Genomic DNA, 13874 nt, shown 5'->3' with positions numbered 1-13874 from the left:
GTTATATGTATTTTATAGATGAAGACGAGGAAGAAGGGTTGTCATCTCAGGGCGTCCAAGGACCTGAGCGATCATCTTCAACATATGATCCTGGAAACTCAGCAAATGCAAACTACTCTGGTATACACATACCCCCTGGTGCGCATGCTCCTGCAAACACTCCAGCAGAGGTCCCTCACAATACAGGTAGAGTGTCCCCGATCCCATGTACTCTCCTATTCTCATTTTTATGTCTTAATTTTTAATGCCGTCGAGGAGCACAAAGTTAAGAATTTAATAGTGTCACGTTAAAAGGGAATCACCAACAAATTTAAGACTTATGTTTTATGTAACATAATGAATGTTATGTTGAAGTGAAGTGATTCTGGTTCAAAGTTTAAAAAGTTATCATCAAATGTCCCCACTAAATGAATTATGGTGATAACACTGTTTTACAGCATAATCACTGTATTGTATTGTTTGCTTTGTGCAACAAGAGACACTTTAAATTGTAATTCAACAAGAACTTTATATTAATCAGTTTGGTTAAATATTTATTTTAAAAAGTTTACATTTTTTTACATTATTATTTATTAATTCATAGAGCCGTAATACTTCATGTCTGAAAAAAATTACAGAGTTGCACTAATATTTACCCTGTTTTACTCAACCCCTTTCTACATATATTATAAGAGTATGTCTTATTCATAAACCTTCATATACATGTTTTATATAACTTAACAAAAAAATATGTTGGCTGTCGTACTTATCCTGATCTTGAAGTAGTAATTATTTCATCAGTTTGAAGCTGTGTTTACCCTTTGAATCATTTCTAAGTATTAATAAAACTACTTATCAAAGGGAAATCCTCCTGATATCTACAAAGAATACATTATGTACTTGTTTAAGGCATATTTATTTAACTTCCATTGTTAATAAGGAGTGCTTTGTGGGTACCTCCCTTGAACTCCACATAGGATTATTGACTACAAGCTGGCACTATGTGCCGTTATTATCTTCTGTCGTAAGCAGGCAATTATGTAAGAGTTCATCTAGGTGTAATTTGGCAATAATGCTGTCAAAATTATCCATACGATAACATAGAGCCATTTCTTGTTTTGTTGGTGCTTTACTAGTCATCTGATGTCCATTCAGAGCATTAACTTGCTTCCCCACCAAGGAAGAATGCCAATGAAGGTACTTTAACATGAATTCTTTACCTGTAGAGAAAAACGACTTATCTTCCTAAAATGCAGAGGCTTCATTGTGCATGTGTAGTGTACTCATTGCAAACCAGCTACAACATTGCTTATGCAAACGATAAAGTGGGTCTAATGAGAACCCACCTTATTCTGTCCTATTCTGTCAAAACCAACAAGTCACATTCTATTCTAATGGAGTTTTCAAACACTCATAGTCTTGCTGAAACTGGCCACTTTGCAGTCACTAATACAGTTTATTCATTTACATACATTATATCCTTTCTTTCGGCTGCACGCAAAAAAGGACTTCTGTTGGTCTTAAACTCAGAAAAACAACACACAGTCTAGTGTTAAAAGGCAAATGTTTATGCTCTTTTGTCATTTTTATGTATTTATTTTGTCTGTTTTAGGTGTAGTAAGCAACACTATAACCCATCCAACTCCGCAAAACATACCTGCTGTAGATCCATCCCTTTACACTGAAAAACCACAAGGTAAGCAGCTAAATGAAGCCATCATTGTATTTTATTATATTCATGTATAAGTCTTGAACGTGTGATAATATGATAATACTGTAACTACCATTCAGTCCATGAATTGATATTTTTGCTGAGTTTTTTTCACAACTGAGGGAATTGGGAGTTATTGATCAACTATGTGCTAAAAGTTGCTGACTCGCTACAGCTAGCGGTCTAATGACTTGTTCCTCTGCCTGCTATTCATCAGAGTTTTGTTTCCAGTCATGCCTACGGGGGTCTTAAAAGCTACGATGACCTCACTCTTTTGGCTCCAACTTCCAGCTTTGTAGAGTTTTGGATGTATGCCACTTTTGGGAAACAATCTGTTTTCTCTGCATTAGTCTTACATCACATTATAAAGTCCTGAAGTCATGATATACTCTGTTCTTCTTTTTCTCTTCACTATTGTATTAAAAAATTATATTATTATCTCCATGACTAACCCACTGGATCAACTTTCCATGACGGTTAGACCATGACCACTTAAGATTTCAATTTATAACCAAAGTTTAGACTGGGACTCTCAAAAAAAAAAAAAAAACTGGCATGGCATACTGGAAAGCAAATTTTTCCGAACTCGACATGGATCAGATTATTGGCGCGACCACCCTTAACGCTAAAATTATACAGATATTGAAAGGTGTTCGCCTAATACAAGACTTCCAATATACCTGAGTGTTCTAGGCCCCTTTTTCTTTTCTCCTACTCGGTGATGTTGGGTGTGAGTCATGAAACACAACCAGGCTGGTGGGTTCTCCTGGGGAGAAATGCTTCCAGGAGTTCTTTGGCTCACAGATGGAGAGAGATACTTCTTATTCGTTCAAGGTGTATGGAAACTCTTGTGGCTCTCTTTTGCGAATGTGCACCTCGCACCCTGTGAAATCTAAGATTAACCTTGTTAATGTATACACATATCTATCGATGCCACTGCACGTGAGTATTGGATTTATACTTTATACAGACACTGTAATAGTACTATATTATGTTTTTCTCTCATATATAAAGAAAATATATTGTACATTGTCTCAATTACAAGCTAAAAGTAATTGCAGCCTATTGCATTATTATATTGCTTCCCTGAACAAAAGTGTAATGTGAAATGGTAATGCTCACTTCAAAGAGATTTTTTTAGATTGCCTTTTTGTTAATTTCTCACTGTTTGTTAAATTTACAGCAAGCATTTATATATCACTAACCATTTACAATTTAATGGTTGTTTTAGTTATTGTATGTCCCTGCTGTATAAATTGATTAAGCCCATCAGTGCGAAAGGCGCTAAGACACCAAATGTCTGCTGTATTTCAACACAAAGATTAAAAGTTTTTTAATGACTTGTGTGTGTTATGTTTCAGTGGCTTTGAGAATGCCCTGTGTATCTGCTCAGTTTTCTTTTTAGTGTGTTTGGTAAGGAAAGGAAGTCTCTTGCAGAAGCACCCAGTCTACTGGTCCTGCAGGTGAACTTTGGCATTTAAGAAGCTAGGACCATTGGATCTTATATATATATATATATATATATATATATATATATATATATATATATATATATAGCGAGTTGTAGCGAGGACAACTTCGTATTAGGATTTTGAAATTGGATGTCTAACAAGCTCATATATGAGTGATGATCAGTTGTCCACATACTTTTGGTCATATAGTATATGTGTATTATATAATCAAAGTAACCTTGCACACAACTTCTTGAGAATTATTCACCCTGGTGCATCCTCCATCCAAGTTAAATAAATCAATGATTTTCAAGGATGGACTGAAACATTGTCTCTTTGTACCACCAGTCTGTTGATGCAAATACAGACGATGCTTTTCTAAATAATCCTTTGGTGTGCTTTTCTTTTTTTATTTATATACATACACACACACTATATGGATAAAACTATTGTGAGACACCTCTTGATTATTGAATTCAGGTGTTTCAATCAGTCCCATTGCCGCAGGTATATAAAATCAAACACCTAGCCATTGCTAAAGAGTTAGATATTCCACGGTCAACTGTAAGTGGTGTTATAGGAAAGTTGAAATCTTCAGGAACAGCAGTAACCCAGCGACAAAGGGGAAGACCACGTAAACTCATAGAGCGGGGTCAGAGGCGTCAGGAATGCTGAGGCACCTGATGTGTAAAAAATCACCAACACTCTGCTGGCTCCATAGCTGAAAAGTTGCAAACTTCCACTGACATTGTAATATCAGCAAAGAAAACTGTGTGGCAGGAGCGTCATGCAATGGGTTTCCATGGCCAAGTAGCTGCATGCAAGCCTCACATCACCAAAGACAATGCCAAGCGTCAGATTGAGTAGTGTAAAGCGCGTTGCCACTCTTGACTCTGGATCAGAGGAAAACATGTTCTGTGGAGAGACAAATTACACTTCTCTGTTTGGCAGTCTAATGGGCAAATCTGGGTTTGGCAGATGCGAGGAGAATGTTACCTGACGTGACTGGCTTGCACAGAGCCCTGTGAATATTTTGGGATGATCGAGAACAGAGATCTTTCTTGGTCTCTCGTCCAACATCAGTGTCTGACCTCACAAATGCTCTACTAGATAAATAGGCAAACATTCCACAGAAACACTCCAACATCTTGTGTGTATGTGTATATATATATATATTTATATATATATACACACATATATACACACACACACGGTTGTGCTCAGAAGTTTGCATACCCTGGCAGAGATTGTGAAATATTGGCAATGATTTTGAAAATATAACTGATTATTCAAGAAACAGTCTTTTATTTATATAGTTGTTTGGCTCCTTTTTAAATCATAATGATAACAGATATCACCCAAATGGCCCTCATCAAGAGGTTACACAACCATGAATGTTTGACTTTGTTACAGACACACAATTTCCCACTGCAATCAGTGTATGTGTATAAATAGTCAATGAGCCATAGAGAGCAGAAAAGAACTGTAAAAAGACCTGCTTAACAAGGTAATGGAACGTTATAAAGATGAAAAAGGATTTCAAAAGATATGCAAAGCCTTGAAAATGCCAAAGATTACTTATTAAAAAGTGGAAAAATTGAGGATCTCCTCATACAAGCCAAGGTCAGGTAGACCAAGAAAGATTTCAGCCACAACTGCCAAAAGAATTGTTTGGGACACAAAGAAAAACCCCACAGGTAACCTCAGGAGAAATAAAAAGAAAAAGCTTGAATAGAAGACTTCCCTGTAGGAAAACCATTTTGTTATTTACTGTAAATGATAATATTGCATAATTAAGCTGTACCGCTGTATACTTTTTAACTTTTTAACAGTGATTAAAAAAATCTACTTTGAATGCATAAAAATTATAACCAATTATGGTGAGGCAATCAGAAAATCCAAGTTCACGATTGGAGATGCCCATTTCACCCTTTAACAACACACATTAATGGTACTGGGTCCAAACCTATTAAACTCACAATGATGCACACAATACATACAATTGCATAAATCTTATTATAAGTAATTATAAGTAATTTATTTTTTATGATACAAAAATCGGGTTGTATAGCGCATCCCTTTACCACACATATTCATATTATGTGCAAGATGAACTTGGCACTGGTGTTTGTCACTGGAAGCTCCACCATTTTTCTGGAAGTTCATCGAGAGAAGATGTGAAAGAAGACATAGGGGAGAAGAAGACAAAGATGCTAGAAGAACCAGAGCTGGGAGACATGGAAACCACTGGTGTAACTACTGTGACCCCTTCTTCCTGTCTCCTTGTACCACACCGAACCAGGTCAGAAGGGCCCTTTCTAAACTATTTTGAACTGGCCCAGGAAGACGGGAACATATCAGGGTCATGTGACCCCTGGGTGAAATTGAGGCTGCTAGCACAGTGTGCGTGGGCAGCCAGAGGGAAAGCTGCAGTGGAGGTGAGAGGTAACAGAGGGTGGGATATATGTATATGTGTTTGCGTATGTATATGTGAGCATGCATGTGTACTTGTGTGTGTGTGTGTGAGCATGGATGTGTAAGTGGGGTAAGATGGAGTGTGTGTTAGTGAGTATGAGTAAGTGTGTTATTTGTGTGTGGTTAAATATGTTGTATGTTGGAAGGGGAGCAAAGAAGACACAGACCAGATGTGTGAGGGCACTGATGGCACAAGCTAGCTGTTGAGGGGCCAGGGAGAGATATTAAATGAGCCCGAGAGAGTGAGTGAATGAGATTGTTAGAAAATGTGAACGAGCCCACGACATTTTAATGAGAACTGAACTTTTTGCTTCGTTTTCATTTGTTAAATTTGCAATTCATATGAATCCAAATGCACAAGTCTGCAAACTCACCCTTAAATGAATAGATCCCTCTGTGTGTAATTGCTAAGTTATTACAATTATATATTTTGTGAGTAATTTTTTGGAGCCAAGAGGATTTTCTTAATGTCCTATAATGCAGGTTTCTTTTATAATCCTGGTGTGTACTATAATAATTCTTAGTCCACTGTTCCAAAATAACAATGTAATCATAGGTGACCTTCTTAATATCCTACTGTAAACATGAACTGGTAGGAGCTGGTATTAAGTTGTTCCCTCAAAACAGGATCTGGTGTTTTTTTCTGCTCACAAAGATATCAGAACATAAGAAAGAATAGGGAGAGAGAAAATAAACATAGTTCTGTTTTGCTGTAAATTGTGACGGGATAGGGTTCTCAAGTGATTTGGTCCATGCAGCTCTATTTGTTGATTCAAAAACTAGTGATTTAATAGTGTCCCACGGTTTTGCGTAAAATGTGGCTTGCCATGGATTGAAAAATAAATTGCTTCACTTCCAGATGAATAGTCTACCCAGTATAATTAAAAATGCAATTTTACCATCTTAAACCCAGGACATAGCAGACCTGTACATGAAGCTTTTGGGTTGGTTAGAACTGGACTCCTATAAATTTCACATACTGCAGGCCAGTTTATTCATATACATATTTGAGAGGACAAATTCATTACTGTGATATATTTAACACAGTAGGTGGAAGAGCATCTTTAAGACACTGCATGGTTTAATGTTGACAGTAATTTATATAAACTATATAAATACACACTAGCTTAATTTGTACTGTGTATCATTATTGTGATGCGGTGTTCATAGTTTGGTGCACATCTTGGTAGTACTCAGTGGGTTAAAACCATGAATTTTAAGCTGCTTTTTCTTTTGGATGCTGGCTTTAAAACCTGTTTTGGGATACTTATAATGGCTGCTATCCAAGCACTGCACTTTGAAATAATGTAGCTGTAACCCATACTCCATGTAACGAAGAGTTTAAATAAGAGCAGTGTTGGTGAGACAAGGGCATGTTTATTAAGTAGTGCTATAACCATCATGACCTGGAACTGGTAAACATTTGTGGTGCCACTTCTCTGAGAGTTTGAAACACGATCCCAAGAACGTTTGGATAACCAGTTTATACCCATGTGAACCTCATCAAAAAATGTGAAACCTTGGTGAGCGAAGGGACCACTAAAAAACATATATTTAATAGAGGTTGCCTTCCAAGTCTGTTTTCTGCCCAAGCCATTGAGTTTTACATTTGAGTGAAGTTGAATGCTTTGGACAAGTTCTCCATGTTTGGGAAAATAGGAGCTCTGTCTGTCAATAATTTGCTAGTCTCTGAAACATAGTTCCACCACAGTCGGCTATTGACCAACCCTGTGAAACTACTGTTGTGTGAGATTGAAGGCAGAACCCACCTTTGCATGGAGAGCAAAGCATCTCCTCTCTTGTGAAGCCTGCAGTTCAAACTGTGATTAGGAAAAATATATAGTGCTCAGTGAACAGCAAACTATGATTCACGTGTGAAGCCACCATTCTGTTTCCACACAAGACACATTTCAGACATATACCATACTTAGTTTTATCTTTTTTTACTAAGATTATGACTTAGATGAGTTTGGCTGCTTCCTTTGGCTGATTTCTTTTTTAATTGCGATTGTAAAGACATGCATTAGTTCTTTCAGCTCAGAAACATCTGAACCAGTAGAGGCAATGGTCCAGTTGCCCTGGCTTCAGTAAGGCAGACAGTTTAAAACTGAATTTCTTCCCTGGCCACCCCAGGGAAGAGAACTTTGCCTGAGTTATTGTATGTATGTACAGTGCTGTGAAAAAGCCAGGCACATTACGGAAAACCATGCAGTTAAGGACTAATAATGTGCCTTAAATAAGCAACATTCGCTCGACATTGAGGCATTCAGCTACACAATAAAATGTACGGGCCCTGCGTGATTTCTCTATGGAAAGATGCATGTCTCAAAATATTTTGGACTCTGTTGCTGGAAAGAGCATTTGGGAAATGATCATCAAATGAGCCTTTGTCAAAGTTGGTGGTAGTAATTGTTTTGTATAATTAAATTATTACTTTCAAATACTATTATTTTCAAAAATACATGATGGCGTTAAAGTGAATTGGCCAGCTTGAAGGATGCCCCAAATAAGACATAGGCGCAGGATGACCAGCTATCAAAATCCGAAGTCGAAATGCTGGATGTGCATGTCCTTAATGTGGCCTGTTAGCCCCCAAGCAACCTGCCAAGTCGATGCTTGGGTGGTATCTCTGTCCTCAGGAGATGTTGCTGAACACATATTTGGGTGTTGTTAATTAGTAACCCTTTAAATTCTTAGTGCAGTTATGCCTGAATTGCAATCGGTGTGAAAAAGTCACCAAAATATAACCTCTGGCAAAGTTTGGTAAAAATAAGTGGTGAAATGCCTACTTGAAAAGTGCCAAAAATACCCCAAGTTGAATCCGCTGGGTTGTGTACTTTTGAAAAATATGTACAATTTAGGGATTCATGACAGATATCAGGGTTACAATGTTATTATGGCTAATTCAGAAAAAAATGTAAACAACTTTTTTTTTTTTTTTTTTTTTTTAACTTTTCACCATATTTTATTATTTTTTCTAAATTAATGTGATCAAAAGCTGTTCTTGTCCTGAAAAAACTATATATAATTTGTGTGGGTACAGTAAATGAGAGAGAACAAAATTACAGCTAAACACCACAGAAGCGTTAAAACAGCCTTGGTAATGAAGTTTACAAACATTAAAGAACAGCCTGGTCCTTAAAGGGTTAAGTAAAGTTGGACTATATTTGTCTCAACTTATATTTAGTCATGGGCAATTATATGTTAGTTTTTCTAGAGCTACAACTGAAAACGCAGTCAAGGAGGAAATTCCTCATAATGGTTCTCTCAAGTAAAACCATTTATACCTAAAATGTCATTTATAAATTGATTTTTTATATGTAAGAGTTATCATCCCGTTCACTGTGTCCACGGCACAGCAGGGTTTATTATTTAGTTTTAATATAAGACAAAGACAATATGCATAAACATAAAATTCAACTTTTAAACAGTAATTTATTGAGTTTGAGTTCATCAAAACCTATATCACCCATGGGAAAAATATTACTGGTGGGGCCACCCTTGGTAGCGTCAACCGCAATCAAAGGTTTGCGATAACTGTCAATGAGTCTTTTGCATTGCTGTGAAAGAATTTTGGACCACTCTTCTTTGCAGAATTGTTTTAATTCAGCCACATTTGAGAGTTTTCGAGTATGAACATGTGTGGACATGCTTTTGCGCTTCGGATCACTGTTCTGCATAACCCAACTATGCTTGAGTTTTAGATTAGGATCTGATAGCCGGACATACTCCTTCAGGATTTTCTGGTAGAAAGCACATTTTGTGGTTCTATTAATTATGCAAAATCCACCAGGTCCTGAGGCAGCAAACCAGCCCATGCCATCACACTACGTGTTTGACTGTTGGTATGATGTTCTTAATGTAGAATGCTGCATTAAATTTACTGCATATGTAACAGGACCCATGTCTTCCAAAAACTTCCATATTTGACTCATCAGTCCACAAAATATTATCTAAAAAGATTGGGGCATCAAGATGTTTTTTGGGAAATGTGAGAGGATCCTTTGTGTTGATTTTGGTCAGCAATGATTTTAGCCTTTCAACTCTCCCGTGGATGCCATTTTTACACAGTCTCTTTCTTATAGTGGAATTGTGAACATTGATCTTAAGTCAGGCCTGCAGTTCTTTACATGGCTTCCTGGATGTGTCGTTGATGCGTTCTTGGAGGAATATTGGTAGGCTGGCCTCTCCAGGGAAACTTCACCACTGTTGCCAAAAAAGCCCTGACCCATGGAGGCATGGTCTCCACTAGACCTCTGAAGGTGTGCTGTGGACACATTATACAGGGCTTGCTCAGTCCTGCTTGCAAAGAGAAGTTGACAATGATAGGTCTTTAAAGTATCAATTTAGTCAGCTGAATCCACAATTCTCCTGCAAACTCTATTGCCATCTCTCTTATTCTCTTCGTTTCTTTTCTCTCTGCCTTCCTCCCTCTCTGCCTTCCTCCCTCTCTGCCTTCCTCCCTCTCTGCCTTCCTCCCTCTCAATAAATTGGGATAATCCTAATATATTGGTCTCCTTTACTCTGTAAACGTGTAAATATGTGTGTGTGTGTGTGTGTGTGTATGTGTCCTTCATAAGTCACCAAACTACCAATAGAAACAATGGAATGACGAGTCTGAATAAACTATATTTTTTATTTATATGTATGTAAGGCCACCAAGACATTTGTGGAAACACATACGTGTTATTTGTACTTTATACAAAGTTTTCTCTCTACAATTCCTTTGTGTATATAACACTCACAGGCTGTCTTAAGTTGTTCATTTGAAAACCAAATTAACAAAACAAACCATTTATTTATTTATTTTTATTTAAGAGAGTCGGGTTGACTGGCACCTTAATAGAAATCAGAGGCGTTGGGCATGACAAAACAGCAATTGAGAGTTAGTCCTGTAAAAATAAGATTAGTTGCTTCCAGTAAGAGCTGGATTGAAGCCCTGCTTGTTTTTTCAAAGAATGAACCTCTCCGTGAGCACTGACTGTTCACTTCCCAGCAGGTAGCACACACAAGATTCCCTGTATTTGACTCTCACATGTACGCTTACTCCCGTGGAAATACCCTAATGTCGTAGAGTTTTGGTATATTTCATTAAATGCCTAAAATCAGAGAATGTTTGACAGACATTTCTTCTTAATGTATTTAATACAAATTTTTAATATGACATCTCTGCTTAATTTTTATTTGTATATATTTGCTTTCCAGTAACAAGAGTATTTTTTTTTCTTACTCAAGTGAAACTTCATGGAATGTGTTATTTTTCCACAAATAATTAATTGTATATTTATGTTATAGCACCCACAAAGATTACAATACATAGTATACAACCTAAAGGGTTTCCTGTAAACTGTATAGACTGCAAGCAAGTCAGACAGAAGGTTTAAGGTGGCCTGATGGCATGCTGTGTGGAGGGACAAAACACAATGAAAGAACAGATGCTTATAGCTAATGAAAGTAGTGTTTCTCAGTGGAGAAAAGGGCAGCAATATGCTCTGTGTGGACACCATAGGCTGTTGTAGGGGTGAGTTTATTCTCCCTCATTTTGTTATGTTATACTAAAGTGAGCTTCAGCTCCAATAATAGCTTGGATGGCCTTGTAATCAATCATATATAAATATATATTGATTCTTTAAAGTCACTCCAGTGAACTACGCATTGTGCAGGAAAGATCTGTCCCGATATAATATGTGAAGGATGGCCATTTATAATGTATAGTGTATTGAAGGAACTAAAAACCACAACACGCCTGCCAACTCCCACTGTAATAAGTAAACTCCATTGAGAGGATTTTAGTTGCTTGCTAGGGTTATTCAGATATATATTTTAGAAAGTCTTATGGTCTGTTTTGCAAGCATCATGAACACATTTGTTGTTATTTGAGGAACAGTCAGTTTCTGAATGACAGGCACTAAAAACCCTTGTCCAAAACATTATGACTTCAAATAAATCAGATGGTGCTGTATACAGACGTCTGTGCACATTCTTAAAGCTGAGCTGGTGCTGGGTCTTACCTAGCTTGCTATTGACTCAAGTTAAGCTTGTACCTAATACTACGGCGCTGCTATGCTGTGCAAAGGGTTTTAGATCATTAATTCAAGTCATCAAATTGTTTGTGGGATAGGAAGTGGAAACGCCTTCAGGAGAAAGGCCTTCTAGACCTCCATGATGCTAGCATAGTTTTTTCAGACACAATTATTTAGCCAAAATCTTGTTAAGTAAAAAAATTGTAGATAGGAAAAAAACACCATAAAAGTATTATTATAACAGGTAATGCGCCATTGCAGTTACAGTTACAGTGCACATAATTGAAGAGTCTGTTTATGAAATATCCCTGCAGGTTAGAGATGTGGTATGAAAAAAACTAACTTTGTGCCCATAGTTAGAAACATTATTTCGTAAAATGTTATTGAAGAATGAGACAAATTCCCTGGTTATAGAACAGAACACTGAATGCCAGGAACCAGCTCTGGGGCATAATGCCTGATGCATATGGCTGGGGCTTCCCTTGGCTTGTACAGAGATGGAAAGAGTGATTACTGGAGAATAAAAGGCTCCTTCATCTGTCACACCTGAAGGACAGACCTTTCTCAAAGGTATTGGCTTTCCCAGTAGAAAAGAGAAGCTTACAATGTACGCATCTATGTTTTAAAAGTCAGTCTGTAAGAGGAGAGTGCCACAGATACAAAATGAGCTGCACGTCTTGTCTAGGTAATGGTTACAAAGCTTGCATATCTTCACTGAATGTTGACGTAAACAAGAGCTATCCGGTGTAGGTCCACAGTGCTGCATTGTCATGATTCACAAATCATGACCAAGAAATAGAATAATGTGTAATCCACAATGTAAGAAATGAACTTAAAGTGACAGGATACAATACAAAATTACTTTCAGCAGGGCACATCCATGTGAAAAGCAAAAATATATTGTATACAGAGCTGAGTGAATTCAAAATTATATGTGCATGTAAGAAATCCAAGAGTAAATAAAGGCTCATACAATCCCTGGGCTCTTATGGGCTTCTTGTTTGCCAATTTATATATATAAAAAAAACATTGTTATAAAAATCTATTTATGTGTATATGTGTATATTTATGGATAAAATACAACTTACAAAAATAAAGTAGATCATGAACAATAATATGTAAATATCAGTCTTTCTGCATCCAAACCGTCTTTCCTTGACACATTTCATTGGTAATTCAGCCTGATTTCCTCAGGATAAATGTAAATCCAAATGTCCGTTATTGGCTTTTTATAATTTTTATAATTTTTCAGGATTTCAAATAAGAAAACGGATTAAGTATTTATATATGGGACTATATACTTTTTTATGGTTTGATTGTAATTCCATTTCTATTCCATATTTCAAAATGTCACAAAATCACCACCGATTAATTGTTGTTGTGAAGAGGTGTTTAAAATCTGCTTTTCTCTCTCAGCAGGAGACATTCGCTTGACCCCTGAAGACTTTACCAGAGCACAGAAATATTGCAAGTACGCTGGGAGTGCATTACAGTATGAGGATGTGAACACAGCCGTGCAGAATCTGCAGAAAGCCTTGAAGCTACTCACTACAGGCAGAGAGTGAAGTCTCCATTATTTCCATGCTGGGCTTCACAAATACATCTCTATCCACAGATACCAGATTTATGAAAAGCCCTTGTTCTTGTTAGGCACAGCAATTTGCTCTCCTTTTTTCAAACCTCCTCTAACATTACCATAACTGTATGCAATTCTTTTAAAATAATCCAGGAAATCAAGTGAGGTTGCTGTTTGATGCATATGTATGTTAAACAAACACAAAAAAATGCTATGTTTACATGTTATAGGATCAGTAAAATAAATACACACATTTGGTCTGTTGTTAACTGGAAGTCTGATGTTAGTTCAGTAAAGCAGTAAACACAAAGCTTCTCTCAGTCTTTCTATGATGCATCACTAGACTTGACTTATGACACGTATGCTTTGAAACACACTGTTCAGTGAATTCCAACTGTTAAAACATATTTAACTAAAATTTTAACTAATACTGGGGGGTAGAACATGTCCAGATATACATTGATGCTTAAGCACTTACTCTGACACTTTAAGTGATATTTATTTTTGATCCCTTAAGCATCCAAATGCCTTACACAGGCCTGCAATCATCTATCCCCACCATTGTGTAGTTATAAAAAGTTTGTAGTACCAATGCATGGACTTCACACCATACTTAGTTGCGTTATTTTTATAGCGTGAGATAAGAAAAATGGTGCCTG

At 36.9% G+C, this 13874-nt stretch overlaps 1 protein-coding gene across 2 annotated transcripts in view; it reads left to right on the top strand.

Annotated features, from left to right (window-relative positions):
- The window catches only part of VTA1 (vesicle trafficking 1), a 93952-nt gene extending 80468 nt beyond the window's left edge, over window positions 1–13484 (top strand). The window contains exons 6-8 of one of the 2 annotated variants that reach the window (XM_053461058.1): window positions 19–186; window positions 1592–1675; window positions 13059–13484. In XM_053461058.1, the coding sequence (XP_053317033.1) occupies window positions 19–186; window positions 1592–1675; window positions 13059–13204 (398 nt within the window). In that variant the 3' untranslated portion in view covers window positions 13205–13484. Of the gene's footprint in view, window positions 1–18; window positions 187–1591; window positions 1676–13055 lie in introns of both variants that reach the window. The other variant, XM_053461057.1, reaches the window with a different exon arrangement.
- The last annotated feature ends 390 nt before the right edge of the window (window positions 13485–13874 follow it).

This window comes from Spea bombifrons, chromosome 3 (assembly GCF_027358695.1).
Source record: "Spea bombifrons isolate aSpeBom1 chromosome 3, aSpeBom1.2.pri, whole genome shotgun sequence".
In the NCBI taxonomy this organism is placed as follows: domain Eukaryota; kingdom Metazoa; phylum Chordata; class Amphibia; order Anura; family Pelobatidae; genus Spea; species Spea bombifrons.
The sequence above is the reverse complement of the archived record's forward strand: the minus strand, read 5'-3'. Positions and strand labels throughout refer to the sequence as shown.